The following is a 23,866-nucleotide window of genomic DNA, read 5'->3' as shown; positions in this document are numbered from 1 at the left end:
ACGGTGAGGGGCCGCAATTCAGGTGGACCCCCTCCGGTCCTGGCATGCTCCCGGTTTTTATAGGTGCGCTTCTCTTGGCAGGGGGGGAGTCGGGGATGGAAAGAGAAAAGAGAGAAAGATCATTGTTAGGTGGACATATACTTGCAGCCCAGCGGTTGGGTGTATGTTGGCATTGGTTCAGAGGCCATCCTGCCAATGCAGCTTGCATGGGTGGGTGCAGCCATGTGGGTCTCAGCTAGGGCTGTACTGCCCATCATGCGGATGGAGGTGGGCAGTGCCACATGTGTGGGGGCTTGCGGGGTTGGTGCCATGGGCACAGGAGGATGTACTCACCCTGGCTGCCCTGACTAGGTCATTGACCTTCTTGTGGCACTGGCTGCTTGTCCTGAGGGTTATGCCCACGGCGCTGAAATCTTCTCCCACCTCTCTCCGCAGGCGCTGGCTGGTGTTGGCAGCGACCCTATGGCTGTGTCTGGGGTACAGGGCCTCCCTCCTCCGCTGCACGGTGTCCCGGTCCTGGAACCTCGACGCTGCGCGGTAGACGGCCACCTTCCCATGTTGCACTGTTTCTCCGCTGATGGCATCCATTTAACAGCGCGTCTGTGACGCCGTTCCGGGTCACGCCATCGCGCTTCTCGTGCTGGCCCCTTCTGTGGAGCAGAATATGCGCACTTTTGCTGGCCTTGACACCTGAGTCGTTCATGCCGCTTTTGACGCAGGCGTCAGAACTTGGCCACGGGATTGGAGAATCCCGACCCATATCTCTCCCAATTATTATTCATACTGATTGCAGCATAGAACATAGAACAGTACAGCACAGAACAGGCCCTTCGGCCCTCGATGTTGTGCCGAGCAATGATCACCCTACTCAAACCCACATATCCACCCTATACCCGTAACCCAACAACCCCCCCTTAACCTTACTTTTTAGGACACTACGGGCAATTTAGCCTGGCCAATCCACCTAACCCGCACATCTTTGGACTGTGGGAGGAAACCGGAGCACCCGGAGGAAACCCACGCACACACGGGGAGGACGTGCAGACTCCGCACAGACAGTGACCCAGCCGGGAACCGAACCTGGGACCCTGGAGCTGTGAAGCATTTATGCTAACCACCATGCTACCATACTGCCCACCATGCTAACCACCATGCTACCGGGGGAAGCAATGCCGCAATTACCCCACGAGTTGCAGCATTTGGCTCAATGACGTTGGCAGTTTCAGACTGTGACACCAGGGGTGCCTCTATCATCACTGGATAAAAGCAAATTACTGCGGATACTGGAATCTGAAACAAAAGAGGAAAATCTCAGCAGGTTGGCAGCATCTGTAGGGAGAGAAAAGAGCTGAAGTTTCAAGTCCGTTGACTCTTTATCAAAGCTAACAGATAGAGAAAGTGGGAAATATTTATACCGTGGAGCGAGAATGAAAGATGAGTCATAGCCACAGAAACCCAGGGAAACCGGGTGCTAATGGCCACATAAACCCAGGGGAAGAGTGCTAATGGCAGTCCCCAGAGAGAACAAAAGATGTGAAAGGTCAAACAGCAGGGAAACTAACATCAGAGGGTGAACTGTAGATGTGGGGTAAGGGAAGGGGGAAGCAAAGAGGAGAAAGGTGAAGGAAAGGTGGATAGGATTGGGGGGGAGGAATTAAATATATATTAAGAAAGAAAGAAATGGTAAAAGACAGTTAAAATGAAATGGGATGAAAACAAATGGGTCGAGGTGGAGTAGAGATGATCATCTGAAGTTGTTGAATTCGATGTTCAGGCCGGAAGGCCAAACCGGAAGATGAGATACCATCATTTGAGAGCAGAGACGTGATGGCTGCTGCTGCTGTTACACCAGCAGGTGGCAGTGTCGCACCACAAAGTACAAAGAGAACAGCAGGATCCCATACTGTCTGTGAAAGATCAGAATGCCTGTGCAGAAACTAATTGGACATGCCCCCTGTATCAATAATGAATAAACACTCCCACTCCCAGCATTGCATGCTTCTATCAGTGTATTTTATTTCACCAGAATTGTAAGGTATATTTTAAATGAATTAAAGGTAAAACAGCATCAAAAGCGAGATCTGAGAGACACTCGTGAGCAATCAGAAATCAGTGAGATGGCGATTGAGAAATCCCAACAATCACACGCGGAATATTCTATTGGAGAGATTCTTGTCAGTGTGACTCTCGGTCACATCACCATCGCTTCATTGCGAGCTGGAGCTATGGGATGTTTGTAGCCGGTGAGAAAGAGGAATTGTGGCAAGGATTGGCTACAATCATTTCGAATGGAGGAACAGGCCCGATGGGCAGAATGGTCTACTCCTTGTGATGAAGGTAGGAATTTCTGATATCTTCCGTTATAGGTATTTTGTGCAGTACAGGTTAAAAGCTTGGGTTAGAGTGTTGCAGTAGTGTTTTTAAAGAGTCCTCATTTGAAAGATTGGCAGCCTGGGTGTGCTTAAGGCATTCATATGGGCTTGGGCTGATACAGTTCTGTTTGGGCGGGGGGGGGGGGGGGGGGGTTCCGTGCAGATTTAATTAGATTTCAGCTTGTTAGGATGATGTAATTAGAACAAAGAAAAGTACAGCACAGGAACAGGCCTTTCGACCCACCCAGCCTGCGCCGAACGTGCTGCCCGTCTAAACTAAAATCTTCTACACTTCCGGGGTCCGTATCCCTCTATTCCTATCCTATTCATGTATTTGTCAAAATGCCCTCTTATATGTTACTATTATCCCTGCTTCCACCACCTCCTCTGGCAGCGGGTTCCAGGCACCCACTACCCTCTGTGTAAAAAACTTGCCTCGTACATCTCCTCTAAACCTTGCCCCTCGCACCTCAAACCGATGCCCCCTAGTAACTGACCCCTCTACCCTGGGAGAAAGTCTCTGACTATCCACTCTGTCTAAGCCCCTCATAATTTTGTGGACCTCTATCAGGTCGCCCCTCAACCTCCGTCGTTCCATTGAGAACAAACCGAGTTTATTCAACCTCTCCTCATAGCTAATGCCCTCCATACCAGGCAACATCCTGGTAAATCTCTTCTGCACCCTCTCTAAAGCCTCCACATCCTTCTGGTAGTGTGGCAACCAGAATGAACACTATACTCCAAGTGCGGCCTAATTAAGGTTCGATACAGCTGCAACATGACTTGCCAATTCTTATACTCAGTGCCCCGGCCAATGAAGGCAAGAATGCCGTATGCCTTCTTGACTACCTTCTCCACCTGTGTTGCCCCTTTCAGTGACCTGTGGACCTGTACCCCTATATCTCTCTGACTATCAATACTCATGAGGGTTCTACCATTCACTGTATATTCCCTACCTGTAATAGACCTTCCAAAATGCATTACCTCACAATTGTCCAGATTAACTCCATCTGCCATCTCTCCGCCCAAGTCTCCAAATAATCTAAATCCTGCTGTATGCTCTGACAGTCCTCATCGCTGTATACAATTCCACCAACCTTTGTGCCGTCCGTAAACTTACTAATCAGAGAGTTACATTTTCCTCCAAATCATTTATATATACTACGAACAGCAAAGGTCCCAACACTGATCCCTGCAGAACAACACTAGTCACAGCCCCCCAATCAGAAAAGCTCCCTTTTATCGCTACTCTTTGCCTTCCATGACCTAGCCAGTTCTGTATCCATCTTGCCAGCTTCACCTTTTGTACCAGTCTGCCATGAGGGACCTTATCAAAGGCCTTACTGAAGTCCATATAGACAAAATCCACTGCCCTATCTGCATCAATCATCTTTGTTATTGAAAACTCTTATCAAGTTAGTGAGACACGACCTCCCTTTCACAAAACCGTGCTGCCTCTCGCTAATACGTCCACTTGCTTCCAAATGGGATGAATACTTTGCATCAGTATTCACCAAAGAGAAGGGATTGGTGATGTTGAGCCTGGAGAAGGGTGTGCAGAAGTCAAGCATGTCAGTTCAGTCTAGGTTCGCAGTTTCTTTCCCAGCAGTTCAGAAGGGTGTAACTAGGAGGTGAGCTGAAACAACCTGAAGCAGCTTTTGAATAAATGGATCCAGAATTTCTGCATGGTTCTGACAGGAGTCAGACCTTTTGTTTAAAGCAGTGGCATTAGATATCTCTTTATCATAGAATTCATAGAATTTACAGTGCAGAAGGAGGCCATTCGGCCCAACGAGTCTGCACCGGCTCTTGGAAAGAGCACCCAACCCAAGCCCACACCCTCACCCTATCCCCATAACTCTGTGAGGCCACCGAACACTAAGGGCAAATTTGGACACTAAGGGCAATTTACATGGCCAATCCACCTAACCTGCATATCTTTGGACTGTGGGGGAAACCGGAGCACCCGGAGGAAACCCACGCACACACGGGGAGAACGTGTAGACTCCGCACAAACAGTGACTCAAGCCGGGAATCGAACCTGGGACCCTGGAGCTGTTAAGCAATTGTGCTAACCACTATGCTACCGTGCCACTATGCTACCATATATCAAACATATATCTCTGTTAAGCAGGTGTCCCTGAGGGATAACTATATTTTTTCAGTGAAATGAGAGCTGAGATGTTTTTGTTGTTGTTTGAGTGACAATAAAGATAGCAGTTAAGGCTAACTGCATTCACTGTGTTGATTAGCATTGTTAAAGGGGTCATTGTAGCTTTTTCTGGTGTGATGTTAAAAATGTTTTCAAACTGTGTTGGTAATAAAGTTTGTTTTCATATACAATGGGCGGGATTCTCCGATTGCCGACGCTGAAATCGCGTTCAGCGATGGGCCAGAGAATCCCTTTTTACGCCGAAATTGGGGGATGTGCTGCCTTAAAAACGGCGTTTTAGAAGAATAGGCTGCACATCGTTGGGACGGCCTCAGGACGTCACCTGAGGCCCTCCCCCGATGCTTCGACCCCGATGAGCCGACTTCCTGACGGCATCGGTCGTGTGTCGTCTCAACTTTCATAAACCTGGAGTAGCGGCTGCGGACTGTGTCCAGCAGCCACAATCATGGAGGGGGAGCCGTTCCGCTGGCGGGGGTGGGCGGAATGTGGCGGAGGCTGGGGGGGCTTGCGAGGAATGATCCGGTGGTGGCAAGGCGGGTTTCAGGAGGGCGGTTTTTGGCGCGCAGCCGGTGCCATGTTGTACAGCCCGGCCGCCGCCTTCCACCACCGTGCGCATGCGCGGCCTTGGACCGGGCCATTCTGTGTCCATATCAGCAGGTTAAACCCCCCCCCCCCTCCCCCCCCCACCTGATGGAGCATTGGTACGAAGGTGGTGCCGACGTTGTGGTGCTAAGACCAGATGCATAGTTGCAGAATCAGAGAATCTAGCCCCAGATCTCCAATTCTTTGAGAAATCACAGCTGGAGCGAGGGATCCTTTCCTTACAAAATTAAAATAAAATATTGGTGTTTCTGTCCAGTATCCGAGCCGCTGTTGGGGTCTGGTCCAGGATCGTAATATCCTGCTCCCCTTTCTCACATTTTTATGATATTCAACAGAATCTCTGTAAGAAGGTTCCTGTAGTGAACACAATTTGATCTCACATTGCTAAAGAATTAACCACTTTGCAATAACTTGGGGCAGGAGTCTGAATGAATGAGAGATTGAACAATATTTACTGGGGGTAATTTTGACCCAGATGTGATAGCCCACTTTATATCTCTCCCAAGTTTTATTTACACTGATTGCAGCAATGTCGAAATTACCACATGAGTTGCAGCATTTGGCTCAATGAAGTTGGTAGTTTCAGACTGTGACACCAGGGGTGCCTCTGTCATCATTTGAGAGCAGAGACGTGAAGTGACCAGCAGGTGTCAGTGTCGCACCACAAAGTACAAAGAGAACAGCAGGATCCCATACTGTCTGTGAACGATCATAATGTCTGTGCAGAAACTAACTGGACATGCCCCCCTGTATCAATAATGAATAAACACTCCCACTCCCAGCATTGCATGCTTAAATCAGTGTATTTTATTTCACCAGAATTGTAAAGTACATTTTAAATGAATTAAAGGTAAAATAGCAACAAAAGCGAGATCTGAGAGACACTCAGTAAGCAATTAGAAATCAATGAGACGGCGAGAGAAAAATCCCAACAATCACACCCGGAATATTCTATTGGAGAGATTCGTGTCAGTGTGTCTCTCGGTTACATCACCATCGCTTCATTGCGAGCTGGAGCTATGGGACGGTCTTACACAGGCTTTGGTCATAATGCACAAACTCTCTATTGAATGTGTGGCTCTTCTCCTTGAAGCACAGGGCAGCTTGAACGTCACATAGGCACGCCTTCGTACTACACTCTGGTTTGACATACGGCACGAACAATCGACCTGAGAAAGAGGAGAGAACAACCAAATATACACAGTATAAAATATGCACTGTGGTGTATACATGGAAACACACACTTGAAAATACACACTAATGTGGTGCGAGGTGTTAAAGCCAACAACGATCATATTGTGGGTGATTCACAATGGTTGTGGGCTTGATAATATACTTGAAGCTTCCTAATGTACGATGCACCTATGTTGTAGGGCAGAATTGTAACAAGAAATGGCAACATGTTAGTCTCTGGCAATTGGGTGTGTCCCACCTCCTTCCCCACCCCCAGTGTCCATACTGCTTCTGAGCCCCAGGGGGGATCCCCTTGACTGCCTCACCCTTGGCCAGACATGAAGTAAATTGCGCCGGTGCTGGGTCACGACTGTGAGGCGGAGGGGGGTGTAACTGATGGATCATCACATGATAATGTATTCAAATGAAGTTCTCTGGCTCCCGCAGTGCGATCCTCACTGTTCTACTGAAGAGGGGAATTCTCAGTGGATTCTGTCATGTGATGTGTGCTGCATTCCTTTAATGTATTGGGGGTCCCTAACATTGTTGGGGGGGGTGACATAATGAGAGTCACACCACAGCGAGAAGCAGCAAACTCTCAAAACTTGATATCACCACGAATGTTCCCCAGGAACTGCGGCTCAGGGTGAATGAGCTGGACTCGGAGCTTCAGACAGGGCAATGGCATCAGGGAGAGATAATGTTCCCTGGACACGTTGTCGCACCCCTTAGCTTAGCTTAGCTTAGCTACTTCATTTGGTTTGTGATCAGGGACGGACAGTATGACTACACGTGAGGATCCAGGAGGTAGTAATGGAAGACACTCAGCACTTACACTTGTCCGAGAGATTTGGAAAAAAAGTCTGGGGCATTTGAAGGATGTCAAAAACTGGAAGAACCCAGGGAAAAAGGGAGTGAGCGAAAGTCCATCGTCAAATGTGGTGAAGAGCTCAACGGGAGAAAAGATGGTGGGAGAGCTTGCCGGGTGGGGCCTTGCCAATCACAATATAAAAGATGGCCAAAGTGATGGCCAGGGAGTTTGAGCGGATGTTTTCAAAACCCTTTGACAGGCATCCGACAGAGATGGTGACCTCGCTCAAGGAGTGGGCGGGTGGGACTCTTACCCCGGTGAAAAAGGCGTCGGCGAAGATTTTGGCAGTGTGGAAGCAAAGAGAGAAGATGAAGGGGGTGGAGGAGGCATTGTCACAGCACAGTGAACAGTTCACCTCAATGGGTGAGGAGCCTGCAGAGTGTGGTGGAGAACAACAGAGGGCTGAGAGGCGATGTAGAGCATATGGGGAACAGGTCACAAAGGAGACCTTGAAGATCGTGGGTGTGTATAGACTACTTTGCTGAGATGTTTGTGAAGTTGATGGAGCACTAGGAGGACCCCTCCCACTACAAATTGTATATGACTCACTGGTCACTCTGGCTGAAACAAAAAACGAATGAACCACCGAGAGCTGTGATCGTCTGATTTCACAATTATCAGGTAAAGGAGAAGGTGCCGAAATGGGCGAAGCTGAAGTGGGAGGTGGAGTGGGATGGTAATGGTATACGTATATATCAGGATCCCAGGGTGGAGCTGGTGAGGAAACGGGCGGCCTTTGGTTGGGCTGGGGTGGCATTGTATCTAAGCAACGTGCGGTTTGGTGTGATCGACCTTTGGCAAGGCGGAGAGTCACACATAATGGCAGGGACTGCTACTTCGAGACAGTGACGGAGGCAGTTGTGAAGGCAGAAGACCTGGGACTTAACTGAGTTTGGACTTTGATGCTTTTTGTTCTGGTTTTTCCTTTATGGTCTTTTCCATTCTGGATGTTTATCTTTACTTCTTTTGTGTAAGAGGTGTTTGGGCTGGGGTGCTTTAGGAAGGATGGTTGGGATTTGTGGTTTGTTGGGTGCAGGGTGTTGGGAGTTTGGAGAGGTTGGGTGAGGGGGAATTTGGTGTTGGTGTGTTTTTCTGGTGTGGGGACGGGGCTCTGGCAGGGGCTTCCACGCAAGCAAACACAATGTTGGCTAGTAAACGGCAACGAGGTTGGGGGGGGGGGGGGGTGGTGTGGTATGCGGTCATTGGAACCTGTCTGGGCAGGTTTCAGTTGACCTGGGAGGTGTGAATGGTGGGGGGATGGGGACGACACTGGGTGAGGTGTTTTCAAGAGGTTGTGGTTGGGGGAATTCTGGGAAGGGGAGGGGTGGGAGGAGTGCGATGGTGATCAAGGTTAGGGCTGGGTCTCGCCAGTTAGCCGGGGCCTGAGGGGATGATTATGATGGGTAGGAAAGGCGAGGGTGGGTTGTGAGACCCCCGGTCAGAGTGGTGACGTGGAATGTGTGAGGGTTGGGGGTAGGGGCGAAGAGAATGTGAGTATTTCTGCACTTGAAGGGCCTGAAAGCGGACGTGATGCTGTTACAGGAAAGTCATCAGAGGGTGAAGGACCAGGTGTTTAACTTGGGCTTCAACAGCAGACCCTGGGGGTTAGCGATACTGGTGGGCAAACAAGTGAGCTTCCAGGTGGAGAAGGTGGTGGCTGACCAGTGGGGGTGGGTACGTGTTAGTAACGGGTGCATTGGAAGGGAGGCTGGTCGTGCTGGTTAGCGTTTTTGCCCCAAACTGGGACGAAGCTCAGTTTGTGAAGAAAAGGTTGACCGCCATTCCCAAGGAGAGGGCGGGAACAGAGGAACCAATAGGGTGGAAGAAGTGCAGGCAGCGATAGGGAAGATGCAGTCGGATAAGGCGCCAGGGCCGGATGGGTTCCCGGTGGAATTTTATAAAAAGATGTAAGGATAAGTTGGCACTGCTGATGGTAAAAATATTTGAGGATGTGATGGTTAGGCGAGTATTGCCGGAGATGATGGGTCGGGCATCCACCTCACTATTACTTAAAAAAAGAGAAGGATGCGGTAGACTGTGTGTCATACAGGTCAATTTCTCTACTGAATGTGGATGCTAAGATATTGGCAAAGGTGTTGGCATTAAGGTTGGAGAAGTGTCTCCCGAAGGTGAAGGCAGGCAGCTCTCGTCGAATGTGGGGAAGCCGCTGCTTTCTCTGGCCGTGGGGAGGGTTTTGGTGGCATTGGATGCGGAGATGGCGTTTGACAGAGTGGAGTGGAGTTATAGAAATTTGAGATTGGGCCTAAATTTGTGGCGTGGGTGAATTTGCTGTATTGCTGAAATTGCTGTATAAGGATCTGACAGCATGTGTAAAAACAAACTATATGAATTCGGGATACTTTCCACTATTTTGGGGAACGAGGCAGGGATGCCAGGTTCAATTCCGGCCTCGGGTGACTGTGTGGAATTTGCACTTTCTCCCCGTGTCTGCGTGGGTTTCCTCCGGGTGCTCCGGTTTTCTCCCACGGTCCAAAGATGTGCAGGTTTAGTGGATTGGCTGTGATAAATTGCTCCCTAGTGTCCAAAATGTTAGGTGGTGTTACTGGGTTACAGTGATAAGGTGGAGGCATGGGCTTGGGTGCTCTTTCCAAGGGCCAGTGCAGACTCGATGGGCCGAATGGCCTCCTTCTGCACTGTAAATTCTATGATAGCAAAAGTTTCTGCAAATATATAAAACGAAGGGGCAGCACGGTGGCGCAGTGGGTAGCACTGCAGTCACGGGGCCGAGGTCCCAGGTTCAATCCCAGCTCTGGGTCACTGTCCGTGTGGAGTTTGCACATTCTCCCCGTGTTTCCGTGGGTTTCACCCCCACAACCCAAAGATGTGCAGGCTAGGTAGATTGGGCCACACTAAATTGCCCCTTAATTGGAAAAAATAAATTGGGTACACTAAATTTTTTTTTAAATGTATAAAACGAAAAAGGGTGGCTAAGGTAAACATTGGTCCTTTAGAGGATGGGAAGGGGGATTTAATAATGGGAAATGAGGAAATGGCTGAGGCATTGAACAGGTGTTTTGTGGCGGTTTTCACAGTGGAAGACGCAAATCACTTGCCAATAATGGATGGCAAGGAAGCTATGGCAGGTGAGGATCATTAACACAAAGGAGGTAGTGTTGGGCAAACTAATGGGGTTAAAGATAGACAAGTCTCCTGGCCCTGATGGAATGCATCCCAGGGTACTAAAAGAGGTAGTGAGGAAATAGCAAATGCGCTTGTGGTAATTTACCAAATTTGGCTGGACTCTGGGGCAGTTCCGTAAGATTGAAAAACAGCAAATGTGATGCCACTATTTAAAAAAGTAGATGGATGAAAATCGCTTAGTGTCACGAGTAGGCTTCAATGAAGTTACTGTGAAAAGCCCCTAGTCGCCACATTCCGGCGCCTGTCCAGGGAGGCTGGTACGGGAATCGAACCGTGCTGCCGGCCTGCTTGGTCTGCTTTCAAAGCCAGCGATTTAGCCCAGTGAGCTAAACCCTAAAAGGCAAGTAACTGTAGGCCGGTTAGCTTAACTTCTGTAGTGGGCAAAATGCTGGAATCTATCATCAAGGAAGAAATAGCGAGACATATGGATAGAAATTGTCCCATTGGGCAGATGCAGCATGGGTTCATGAAAGGCAGGTCACGTTTAACTAATTTACTGGAATTCTTTGAGGACATTACGAGTGCAGTGGACAATGGGGTATCGGTGGATATGGTGTATCTGGATTTCCAGACGGCATTCAACAAGGTGCCACACAAAGGGCTGCTGCATAAGATAAAGACGCACGGTGTTACTGGTAATGCATTGGCATGGATAGAGGATTAGGTAACTAACAGAAAGCAAAGAGTTGGGATAAATAGGAGTTTTTCTGGTCTCCGATCAGTGGCTCGGGATCACTGTTGGCATCGTAATTGTTTACAATTTACAAAGATGATTTGGAGTTGGGGTCCAAGTTTAATGTGTCAAAGGTCGCAGATGACACTTAGATCAGTGTAGAGCAAAGTATGCAGAGGACACTGAAAGTCTGCAGAACGATATAGATAGTTTAAGTGAGTGGGCAAGGGTCTGGCAGATAGAGTTCAATATTGGTAAATGTGAGATCATCCATTTTGGTAGGAATAACAGCAAAATGGACTATTATTTAATTACAGCATGCTGCTGTGCAGAGGGACCTGGGTGTCCTGGTGCATGAATCACAAAAGGTTGGTTTACAGGTGCAGCAGGTAATTAAGAAGGCAAATGGAATGCTGTCCTTCATTGCTAGAGGGATGGAGTTTAATAACAGACAAATGGTATGTTGGCCTTCACAGATACAGGGGGCTGGATTCTCCGATTCTGGGGCTATGTCCCCATGCCGGCGTGGGAACAGTGGCGTTTCAGGCCAGAGAAACTGCTGCAATATGGCCACCATGATCAGGGTATTGAACTTGATGATCAGCCATGGTCAGAATCAGTGATAGAGCAAGCTCAAAGGGCCGAATGGCCTCTCCTACTTCTATTTGCTATGTATGTTTCCCCAGGGTGGGGCAGGGACTCGGGCCCGACCTACTCAACAGCGCATGGGAAGAGGGGGCAGAGGTGGTCAGTGCTGCCAGCCTCACTAGAAGGGCCAGAACCAGTGCCACAAGTCGATGAATATCTGCTCACTGCGTCCTGTAAATGTTCAGAGAGCCTCTGGTCATCTGGGAACCACCCTGGCTGCCCCTCTGGATACCCTCTGACCTCAGCTGACCCATCAACGGGATTGGCGTGGCCAAGTTCAATCAGTGTCCACCAGGTGCTGCCACTCCTCGGTTCACTCATCAGAATCCCAGCCCCACTGCAGAGGAAGCCGAGGAATAGCAGAGCTCACCACAAACAAAGGGCACATGCACCGTGGCTGCGGGCACCCTCCCTGGCACACTGCCCCTCTCAGGGCAGAGGCCTCACCAGTGATACCATCAGCTAGCCCACCCGCCTCAGGACCACCAACCGTCTCCAAGCCCCGATGTCCACTGCGCCCCTTCTCCCCTTCACCTTGCCGCTGGTCAGGGTGTCATCAGTTACGTGTCACATCCAGGACCCACATCCCACTGCAGCTAATCTTCCAGCAGACACTCTTTTCCCTCACTCACCTCCATCTCTAGGACCTGCCCACACACAGGCATGGAGGTGATTGGTGACACACGGCAACCTTCTTCAACGTAAAACCAGTTTCCACCTGCTGGCGGGATAACCACGGCCCAACCTGTGAGGAAACCCACTGGGGGAAACAGGACAGGGGCTACAGAGCCTGACACGGTTGGCAGCAGCCACTGGTCCCCCTGTTGACAGGGATGGGAGATCAGGATAGAGGCTCCCACATCACAGGCCCGGTGCCACTCACTGATGAGGATAGGGGTGCAGTGCGGATGACAACATATCGAGGGGTGAGAGGTGGGGTTGGGAGGGAACATGTTGAGGATGGCGCTGAAGTACAACTCAGGGTGACCATGTGACCTGTTCGCTTTGGATGGAATACTAATCTTGCTGACTTCTCTTTTCCCCCCTGCAGAGAATGAATTTTGGAGTACAGCCAGCATTGCTCACTCTCTACGTGGCCACAGCTGCCGTTGTGGATGCACAGAGGCTTGAGAGCCACATCCATGTTGAGGGATGGGGGACCCTGGTGAGGTCTCTGCCCGGGCAGAGACCCCAGGAGGGCTCCAAAAGCCACGGTGCAGGTGTCCTTTGGTTGGGGTGAGCTTGGATGATCACCTTCTTCCGCTACAGTGCAGCAGCGCTTCTGAAGAGTGTCAACACCTGTTGGCTACCTGATTGAACTTGGCCACGCCCATCCCCTTGTTGATATAGCTGGGGTATGAGGGTGTCCAGAGCCCTCTGTCTCTATGTCCACCCAGGGACCTGGGTCGGTGGCCAGCAAGGTGGCTGGGTTGGCAGGTCTTGCATTGCAGGTGGGAAGAGTGGACCTGCAATAGACTTTGGGGGCATCTCCCTGAGCGGTCAGGACCTGCACCAATTCCTGTCCACGTGATTCCCAGCTCAGAGGACTGGAGAATCAGCGTGACCAGGAGAATATGGGGCTGGATTCTCCGATTTACAGACTAAGAGCTGACGGCAGCGTGGGAACAGTGGCATTTTACGCCAGAAATAATGGTGTAATAGCTGCACTGTTCCTCTGCCCGGTGGGGGCTAGCAGCCATGCAGCTTTACCTGTGGACATGGCCGGAGAATGGCGCGCGGAACTGAGCTGCCAGATTGTGCCCCCCTGTAACCAGTCCCCCCAGCCCTCGGCAAAGTTCCCCCGGCCAGCAGCACGGCTCCCCCCCATCCCATCCCCCCCCGAGATTGTGCCAGCAATGGACACAGTCCGCAAGCTGCCACGCGGGGTCCACGAAAAAAAATACTGTAAGTGTTCCGCGGCCATTGGGAGGGGGGGGGGGTGAAGCATCGGAGGTGGGACTCAATGACGTCCTGAGACCATCCCTACGGCGTGTGGCGTATTCCCTGAATACACCACTTTTGAGGGGCGGAGAAACGCAAAAGCGGCACCACCCCCGATTTCGGTGCAAACGGGGATTCTCCGTTCGGTTTCCGAATGTGATTTCAGCGTTGGTGACCGTAGAATCCCGCCCATGGTGCCCAGCCCGGTAATAGGATGCAAATGGACCTTAATGACTCGTTTGCATTATCCCTCGAGAGCCGGTGCCGATTCTGTTTTCCGCTGAACACTGGATTCTGTGCCGCCTGTGCCAGTAGCTCAGTTCCTGATGCCGCAGAGAATCCAGCCCATAATCTCCCAAACGGAGAATTCTGGTCCTGGGCTCTTGAACATTCCCAATTTTAATCGGTTCACCATTGGTGGCCGTGTCTTCAGGTGTCTGGGCCCCAAGCTCCGAAATTCCCTCCCTCCACCTTTGCTTCTCTATTGAGACATTCCTTAAAGCATCTTTAACAAAAGCTTTTGGTCAGTCACTTTGAATGTTTCATTACTCTGAAGGTACCACATAAATATAGGTTGTTGTTGTACTTTACTGATGTTGAACTATTGAGGGAAGGGAGAGGACAGGGAGTCAGTGCAACTTCCCGAGGTCAACATTAAATTTGTTTGATGTTTTCTTACCACACCTGGGAAATCCATTATCACACTCTGAACTATACCATGATTCCTCGAGGGTACAGCCCATTTTTTTGCCTTCGTCATAACAGCCTTCGTGCGCTTTACAGCATCTGAGTGGGGTGACAAACAGGAGATATCATTTCAGATGTAGGTTTTCACGGAGAGACTGAAACTCAGTCAGGTGCTTAATGATTCCAAACAAGCCTCAGATTGGGTTCCCAACTCTGAAGAATGGTTCTGGAGTTTTCAGGAACTAAAGATTAATCCTCCGGGAACTCATTTCACATAACTGAAGGGATAAGGTCATTGCTACACTTTAACAACATGGTGTTCTCCTATTTTGTTTCAAAGCATTTGTTCATTGGCGATAAGCTGGTGGTGGGAGGAAAAAGCTGTTTCTGATAAACCACCCAATCAGATGACAAAGGGCTTGGTTTTCCGATTACCAAAATTGCGTTCAGTGATCGGCCAGAGAATCCATTTTTGGATTTGGATTCTGTTTATTGTCACGTGTACTGAGGTGCAGTGAAAAGTATTTTTCTGCGAGCAGCTCAACAGATCATTAAATACATGAACTGAAAAGGAAATAAAAGAAAATACATAATAGGGCAAAACAAGGTACACAATGTAACTAGATAACACCGGCATCGGGTGAAGCATACAGGGATGCAGAGTTAATGAAGTCAGTCCATAAGTGGGTCATTTAGGAGTCTGGTAACAGCGGGAAAGAAGCTGTTTTTGAGTCTGTTCGTGCGTGCTCTCAGACTTCTGTATCTCCTGCCCGATGAAAGACGTTGGAAGAGTGAGTAAGCCGGTGGGAGGGGTCTTTGATTATGTTGCCCGCTTTCCCCAGGCAGCTGCGGACTGTGTCTAGCACCGCCACAGTTGGAGGTGGAGCGGTGGGAAGCCGTTCTGCTGACAGGAAGGGCTTCAGCGGGGGCTGGGTAGACTGGTGGGGGTTGGTCAAGGGGTGGTGAGGAGGGTTATAGGGGGGAAGTTTTTGGCAGGCCGGGTCTGCACGCGGCCGGCGCCATGCTGTATGGCCATTCTGTGGCCGTACCTGCATCTAAAGCTGGGAGCTTTATGCGACGTGGCTGCTAGCCCCCCACCAGGTGGAGGATCGGAGCGGGGGTGGCGCTACTGTCTGGTCATAAGACCAGATGGATCGCAGAGTCGTACAATCCAGCCCGTAGCGTCTGTTCACTTTCCAATTGGTTTGGAAAGTTAGGGCACCCCTATAACTTATCCCCAGTAACATTTGTAAAATAATCACAGTGCACCCTATAAATTAACCCCCATAAACCTCATGAATTGACCCAGAAATCCTGATAAATTAACCCCATAACTCCAAAAGGTACACCCAGTAACTCCAAAAATTACCCCCAGTAACTCCAATAATTTACCCCAGTAACTCCTATAAATTTCCCTAGGTAATTCCTATAAATTATCCTCTGTAACTCCCGTAAATTTCCCCAGTAACCACTCTAAATTTCCCCCAGTAACCCTTGTAAATTACCCCAGTAGCTCCTATAAATTACCCCCAGTAAGTCCTACAAAATACCCCCAGTAACTCCTGTAAATTACCCCCAGTAACCCCTATAAATTACCCCCAGTAACCCCTATAAATTACCCCCTGTAACCCCTATAAATTACCACCAGTAACCCCTATAAATTACCCACAGTAACTCCTATAAATGACCCCCAGCAACTCCTATAAATTAACCTCAGTAACTCCTATAAATTACCCCCAGCAACTCCGATAAATTACCCCCAGTAACTCCTATAAATTATCCCCAGTAACTCCTATAAATTACCCCAGTAACTCCTATAAATTACCCCCAGTAACTCCTATAAATTACCCCCAGTAACCCCCATAAATTACCCACAGTAACTCCTACAAATTACCCCAGCAACTCCTAGAAATTAACCCCGTAAACCCTAGAAATTACCCCCAGTTACTCATGTAAATTACCCCAGTAACCCCTATAAATTAACCCAGTAACTCCTATAAAATACCCCCAGCAACTCCTATAAATTACCCCCAGTAAACCCTATAAATTACCCCCAGTAACCCCGATAAATTACCACCAGTAATTCCTATAAATTGTCCCAAGGAGTCGCAATTCGTTATCCCAATAACCCCAATAAATTAACCACAATCACTCAATAAATTACTGAATAAATGACGCTGGAACCCAGGATATCAGTGACAAACAGCACAAGGTTCATTTATCCCTCAACTAACATCAGTTAAATAGATAAACCTGGTCAATATATATATATTTTTAAAAATAGCTTTATTCTCCTCCTTTTTCACATTTTCTCCCGAATTTACACCCACCAACAATAAACAATAATCAGCAACAGATATGTCAATCCACATAACAATAACAACGATCCCAACCTCCCACCAATCCAACCTGGTCAATATTAAGAAGTTTTCTTCAGAGCTGCGCTCCGAAAGCTAGTGATTCGAAACAAACCTGCTGGACTTAAACCTGGTGTTGTAAGACTTCTTACTGTGCCCACCACAGTCCAACGCCGGCATCTCCACATCATGCCTGGTCAGTATATCACTGCTATTGTGGGATCTTGCTGTGTACAAATTGCATTCTCCCTGGAGTCAGTGATAAGGACTATAGAGAAGCAGGTTCTGCCTGTCTACGGAATGTCTTCTCTCTGCTTTGTACAAGAGCAAACCTTGCTGATTCTCAGCCAGCGCAAACACCCACAACTTGGCTTCATGGAAAGAGTTTTTTACACAAGTATCGTCTCATTTTACCTGTCAAAGTCATCCAGTGGCTGGTTTCCATTTCCTCTGTGGCCACAGACACAACCATAGTCAAGGTGTGGCTCGTCCCGAAAACCTGGATTGGCGCAGAAAACAACGGTTCTGTAGTTTATCGATTCTGCTCTCTGAGCAGGGATCCAAATTGCTACGAGAGGAAAACAAAATAAATCATTGTATCAGGAAAGCCCTGGTACAGAGCGAGCAGAAAGACAATTTAACAACACGCCGATTTAGAAAGCAGAAGAACCTTCAAAAACAATTTGTGGATTTAGCAGAAATTTCAACTCAGAAACACAGGACGGGATTCGCCAATAATGGGGCTATGTCCCGACTCCAGTGTCAAAACGCGGTTCTTTCACTCAGGACTTTACTGAAGAAAGTGCAGAGTGACTCTCCTACCTGAAGGGGGCTAGCACGGCCCCGGAGCGCTCCTCGCAGCTATGGTTGCTGATACGGGGCCCTGCACTTCTGGTCGGGAGTCCGCGCATATGCACGGCGGTGGCCTTTGGTGGTCACCCTGTGCGACATAGCGGACTCACACTGCGGACCGGCCCCTGCGGATTGGTGGCCCCCCGATAGCTAGCCTGGCCGTCCATGAGGCCCCACCCCCCGCCGGTGGTGGATCCCCCCCACCTCCACCAGGGAGGCCGCGGACTGACTCCGCAGACGCCACTGGTTGTTCCCGACAGGCAAAATGTAGTTAGATCAACGCCGTCGGGAACTCGGCCAGTTGTCATCGGAGAATCACTGCGGGGGCCTCTGTTAATGGCCCTCTACCCGCGCCGACCACAATTTTGGCAAGGAGGCTCAGAGAATCCCGCCCAGAGCATTCAGCCCAACAATTCCATGGGCTGGATTCTCCGTCACCCGCCACCAGTAGCGGGATTCCTGATCCAGCGGAGAATCGAGCACTGGTCTAAGAGCGAGATCAGCGCGCGATGTTCCAGTCCCCGTCCGTAGTGGCAGTGAGCTACACGCACTGTGCTGGCGGGTGGATGCAAATGGGTCATGAACATCCAGTAGAACTTGATTAACGGGCTGAAACCAGGGTCTGGATTCTCCGGTCACGGATACCGAAAGTGCGTTCGGCGACAGGCCGGAGAATCCAAATTCCCCACAGAATCGGGGGCAGCGCCGCTTCTGCGATGCACCGTCCCATCTGCGGTTACGCCGCGCCACGTATCCACGGCGTCAAGCCATTGCCTGAAGCTCACCCCCCGACACTCCACCCCTGTCCGTCCAAGTTCCTGACGGCTTGGGTCGCGTGTGGTCTCAGTCCAGAGCCGCCACAGTCGGGGGAGGGCCGATCCGCGGGTGGGACATTATTCGGGTCTAGGGGGACTGTGGTGGGGCAGTCCGGGGGGACGCAAGCCAGCCGAAGGGGGACTATTTCGCGGGCCAGGTCCGCGAACGGCATCTGCCATGAAGCACAGCGCAGCGCTGCAGGCCACTGCCGTGCGCATGTGCAGCTACGGGCCTGCCAATTCTCCAGGCCATATCGGCAGCAAGGGCTGGGTGCTCTACGCTGCCACCCTGTTAGCCCCCAGCAAAATGGGGAATCGGTGGCCGTGTTGCGCCAGTTTTCCCACCGTTCCCACGCCAGCGTGGGGACATAGTCTCCAAATCGGAGGATCCAGCCCCCAATTTTTCAGACCTCCATGATGCTCCAGGCCTCTCAGCCTTTGTTTGTTTTTTTAAATAACTTGAGAGTACCCAATTTTTTTCCCTATTAAGGGGCACTTTATAACAATCAGAAATCTTTATTAGTGTCACACGTATGCTTACAGCAATGAAGTTACTGTGAAAAGCCCCTAGTCGCCACATTCCATTGCCTGTTCGGGTACACAGAGGGAGAATTCAGAATGTCTAATTTACCTAACAAGCACATCTTTCGGGATTTGTGGGAGGAAACCTGAGCACCCGGAGGAAACCCACACAGACACGGGGAGAATGTGCAAACTCTGCATAGAAAGTGACCCAAGCCAGGAATTGAACATAGGTCCTTGGCGCTGTGAAGCAACAGTGCTCCCGTGCTACCCATTTAGCCTGGCCGATTCAACTAATCTGCACATCTTTGGGTTCTGGGGTGAGATACACGAAGACAATGCGGTAAATATATAATGTACATGACCCCCAAAGTCCTTGGAGGGCCCCAGCCCCCCACAGCGCAAATCTCCGAGGACAGGTATAGCATAGGGTTTGATACAGAGTAAAGCTCCCTCTGCACTGTCCCCATCAAACACTCCCAGGACAGGTATTCACATTTCTTTTAACTTCTTTGTCATTGACAACTACTCTGTTCTGAATTGTCCCCAGTTTTGGGTGCTGCCTCACTTGCTGTTCCCATCACTCCGACAGCGCATCCTTGAGGTCTCCAGTTGATCACTTACCAAAGAGCACGACGAGGATCGCAGTGAGTTTTGCGGACTCCATGACTTCTTGTTTCATTCGAGTGATCGATGTTTGTCTCATCGTGGATCTGCCTCTTTTATTCAGCTATTGGGGTGGTTACACCCAGATGAGCTCAGCAAATGCAAATACGGTGGAACGTAGAAACCTTGGGCGGGATTCACTCATACCCGGCAGAGCGGGCGGTCACAGCAGGACGGAGTAGCGTGAACCACTCTGGCGTCCGGAATCCTCCACATTTTGGGACTAGGCCCGCCCTGGAATGGTTGGCACGTGCCGACTGGCGTGGAAGGCCTTTGGTGCCACGCCAGCCGGGGCCGAAGGGACTCCACCGGCCGGTGCGGGTCCGCGCATGCAAGGGAGCGTCAAGCGGCTGCTGACATCATCCCCGCACATGCGCAGGGGGGGGTTCACATACGCGCCGGCCATGGCAGAGGCTGACATGGTCGGCGCGTAGGAAAAGAGTGCCCCCTCAGCAAAGGCCCGCCCGCGGATCGGTGGGCCCCGAGCGTGGGCCAGGCCATCGTGGGGGCACCCCCGGGCCAGATCACCCCGCGCCTCCCCCAGGCCCGCCTGCACCGCCAGGTCCCGCTGGTAAGGGACCTAGTTCAATGTACGCCGGTGGGACTGGCTTAGAACCAGCGGGACTTCGGCCCATCATGGGTAGGAGAATCACAGGGGGGGGGGTCGCCGACCGGCGTGGCGTGATTCCCGTCCCCGCCGAATCTCCGGGGCCGGAGAACTCGGCGGCCGGAGGGGGCGGGATTCATGCTGCCCCCCCGGCGATTCCTAGGGGCGGGATTCTCCGACCCGGCGGAGACCCACGGTTCGATCTGCTGGCCATATTACACTCGTGCTCAGGCATAATGAGGCCGGTGAATAGCGGGAGAGGCCAAAAACGAGATCCGCACCAGGCGTCAGACAGTTTGCGATGCAGCCAGCACACGACCGTAGGTGAAATCGGGATCTCTAGCAGCAGGGGGGTCTTGCCATAGAGAGGCGAGAAACCAATCATTACCACATACACCCCATTTCCATACAATGAATGAGAGCGACCCTCTATCCAACGGCCCACCCGTCATTCATCGGCCTCCCCAGCAAGTGCTCACGCTGGCGCCGATTATTACTCCTGCTGTAAAATGTGAACCTGGGGGAATGCCTTCTGTGGGGAGCAGAGGAGGCGAGTAGCAATATCTGCTCACTGCCAAGAGCCCGGATGTGCTGGGCGTGCCACCCCAATGCTCGGCGGGTTGTGGGGGCCCCTCCGCAGGTATGAAAACCATGGAAGGGTGGGGTAGGAGGCATTGGGGTGGGGGGGGGGGGGGGGGCGGTGGGGGGGGGATCCCTTGCGGCACCACCATGCGAACTGGATCCCAACCCTATTTCTGGAGGCACCCCTTGTCCATGTCCGTCAGCCCCACCGATCACCCATAACCGACTGCTGAGGCCTCTGGCTAAAGGCTATCTCGAATATGGAATTGGCAAAGAACAAAGAAATGTACAGCACAGAAACAGGTTCTTCGGCCCTCCAAGCCTGTGCTGACCATGCTGCCCGTCTAAACTAAAATCTTCTACACTTCCTGGGTCCGTATCCCTCTATTCCCATCCTAGTCATGTATTTGTCAAGATGCCCCTTAACTGTCACTATCGTCCCTGCTTCCACCACCTCCTCTGGCAGCGAGTTCCAGACACCCACTACCCTCTGTGTAAAAAACATGCCTCGTACATCTCCTCTGAACCTTGCCCCTCGCACCTTAAACCTATGCCCCCTAGTAATTGACCTCTCTACCCTGGGAAAAAGCCGCTGACTATCTGCTCTGCAAGAAGGCTTACATACCAGGTTAAAGTCCAACAGGTTTGTTTCAAACACGAGCTTTCGGAGCACTGCTCCTTCCTCAGGTGAGGACGTAGGTCATTCACCTGAGGAAGGAGCAGTGCTCCGAAAGCTCGTGTTTGAAACAAACCTGTTGGACTTTAACCTGGTGTTGTAAGCCTTCTCACTGTGCTCACACCAGTCTAACGCCGGCATCTCCACATCATGGCTCTGTCTATGCCCCTCATAATTTTGTAGACCTCTATCAGGTCGTCACTCAACCTCCGTCGTTCCAGTGAGAACAAACTGAGTTTATTCAACCGCTCCTCATAGCTAATGCCCTCCAGACCAGGCAACATCCTGGTAAATCTCTTCTACACCCTCTCTAAAGCCTCCACAGCCTTCTGGTAGTGTGGCGACCAGAATTGAACACTATCCTCCAAGTGTGGCCTAACTAAGGTTCTATACAGCTGCAACATGCTATGGATCTCCTGGAGTGACGCTGACATCTCTATTTGAATGTCCCAGCTGCACTGTATCAACTCCGGGTAACCCACATGCAGAGGCTCAGCATCAACCCAGCTGGGTCCTGGGATCAAGCAGCCCTCTGACTGCTGTCTAGCCTGGGGGTTCCTGCCTCCACCTAATGTACATCAGCAGCAGTGTGATGTTCACCAGATTGTGCCCCAGGAGTCTGACCCCTAACACGTCCCACTGAGATGTGTGTATCTGCGCTGGTGGAGGATGGGGATGACAGCTGTGCCGTGGCCACTGTGGCATCCTTGGAGCTCTCCTCTGAGGTGTTCTCCTTGGAGTCAGAAGAGGGTGCTGCCTGGATGGGCTGGTGCCGTTGGCTGGAGGACCTGCAGGAGAATGGGCATGTGGTCAGTGCGAGGGATTGGCCTGTCGGTAAGGCAATCACAACTCACGTTTGACAGGTCCTCCGGTTGGGGCCCAGTGGTTCCTCACCTCTGCAACATCCGCCAGCCTCCGCTCTGGTGATCGCCCTGTCCTCGGCCACACCGGTCACCTCGCCGCCCGCCACGTGCGATCCACGGGCCCGATCGGCATCTCCGGGCTCGGACAACTCAGCGGAGAAATTCGAATTAGACTATGAACTCAGAGGGCAGTCATCATGGGGCCACTCCAGCACAGCTGATCGAGCCGCCGACTACCCGCAACTCAGCGCGGTCACCCTGGACCAATCACGACCAAAGAATCTACGAAACTCGATGGCAGAGGTCCATATCAATGGGTACAAAACGCCATGCCTCTTCGACTCCGGGAGCACAGAGAGCTTCATACATCCAGACCTGGTAAGACGCTGTTCGCTCCCCGTTTTCCCCGCGCAGCAAACTATCGCGCTCGCTTCAGGCTCCCACTTGGTCCAGATCCAGGGGCGCACCGCCGCGACACTCACAATCCGAGGCACTAGTTACTCGAAATTCAAACTCTACGTTTTGCCAGAACTCTGCGCGCCACTCTTATTAGGCCTAGACGTCCAATGCAACCTCAAGAGCCTCACCCTCAGCTTCAGAGGGCCCCTGCCCCCACTCACGATCTGCAGCCTCCCTACGCTGCAAATTCTCCCCCCTCCTCTCTTTGCCAATCTCACTAAGGACTGTAAACCCGTAGCCACTCGTAGCAGGCGGCATAGCCTGCAGGATAGGGTATTTGTCAGAGCAGAGGTCCGAAGGCTACTCAGTGAGGGGGTTATAGAGGCCAGCAATAGTCCCTGGAGAGCTCAGGTGGTGGTCGTTAAGACCGGGAAAAAAGTCCGTATGGTGGTCGACTACAGTCAGACTATAAATAGATTTACGCTCCTCAACGCTGTCCAAAGATGTGCGGGTTAGGTGGATTGGCCATGCTAAATTGCCCGTAGTGTCCTAATAGGAAGGTTAGGGGGGGGGAGTTGTTGGGTTACGGGTATAGGGTGGATACATGGGTTTGAGTAGGGTGATCATTGCTCGGCACAACATCGAGGGCCGAAGGGCCTGTTCTGTGCTGTACTGTTCTATGTTCTATGTTCAACGCGTATCCTCTCCCCAGGATTGCAGACATGGTAAACCAGATCGCCCAGTACCGGCTCTTTTCCACGGTGGATCTGAAGTCTGCATACCACCAGCTCCCAATCCGCCCGGAGGACCGCCACTACACGGCATTCGAGGCCGATGGCCGCCTCTTCCATTTCCTCCGGGTCCCTTTCGGTGTCACTAATGGGGTCTCGGTGTTCCAACGAGCAATGGACCGAATGGTGGACCAGTACGGGCTGCGGGCCACGTTTCCGTACTTGGACAATGTCACCATCTGCGGCTATGACCAGCAGGACCACGACGCCAACCTCCACCGTTTTCTCCAGACGGCACAGAAACTGAACCTCACGTACAACAAGGAGAAATGCGTTTTCCGCACATCCAGACTAGCCATCCTTGGCTATGTCGTGGGAAACGGAGTCCTAGGGCCCCGACCCGGACCGTATGCGCCCCCTCTTAGAACTCCCTCCCCCTCATTGTCCCAAGGCCCTCAAACGGTGCTTGGGATTTTTTTCCTACTACGCCCAG

The 23,866-nt window shown here is 51.2% G+C and overlaps 1 protein-coding gene across 1 annotated transcript; it reads right to left on the bottom strand.

The window, feature by feature from the left end:
* Positions 1–5,932: 5,932 nt before the first annotated feature.
* On the bottom strand, positions 5,933–19,557 carry LOC119957997 (basic phospholipase A2 homolog 1-like). The gene is made up of 4 exons (XM_038786247.1): positions 19,474–19,557; positions 17,075–17,228; positions 14,296–14,402; positions 5,933–6,317 (listed from the first exon to the last, which is right to left on the bottom strand). Exons 1-4 carry the CDS (start codon positions 19,553–19,555, stop codon positions 6,166–6,168), a joined length of 495 nt encoding a protein of 164 aa, XP_038642175.1. The 5' UTR covers positions 19,556–19,557; the 3' UTR covers positions 5,933–6,165.
* Between the last annotated feature and the right edge of the window lie 4,309 nt (positions 19,558–23,866).

This window comes from Scyliorhinus canicula, chromosome 27 (genome assembly GCF_902713615.1).
Source record: "Scyliorhinus canicula chromosome 27, sScyCan1.1, whole genome shotgun sequence".
NCBI classification, from domain to species: Eukaryota; Metazoa; Chordata; class Chondrichthyes; order Carcharhiniformes; family Scyliorhinidae; genus Scyliorhinus; species Scyliorhinus canicula.
Note: the sequence above shows the minus strand (reverse complement) of the source record. Positions and strands in the feature narration are given on the sequence as shown.

Bases quoted from the DNA above. Each gene is read 5' to 3' on its own strand.
- LOC119957997 (XM_038786247.1), bottom strand. From the start codon at position 19,555: ATGAGACAAACATCGATCACTCGAATGAAACAAGAAGTCATGGAGTCC. The intron at 14,403-17,074 runs GTAAAATGAGAC...CACCCCACTCAG, and splicing joins CCACTGGATGACTTTGACAG to ATGCTGTAAAGCGCACGAAG. The intron at 6,318-14,295 runs GTAAGAAAACAT...CCTCTTTCTCAG, and splicing joins TAATGGATTTCCCAGGTGTG to GTCGATTGTTCGTGCCGTAT.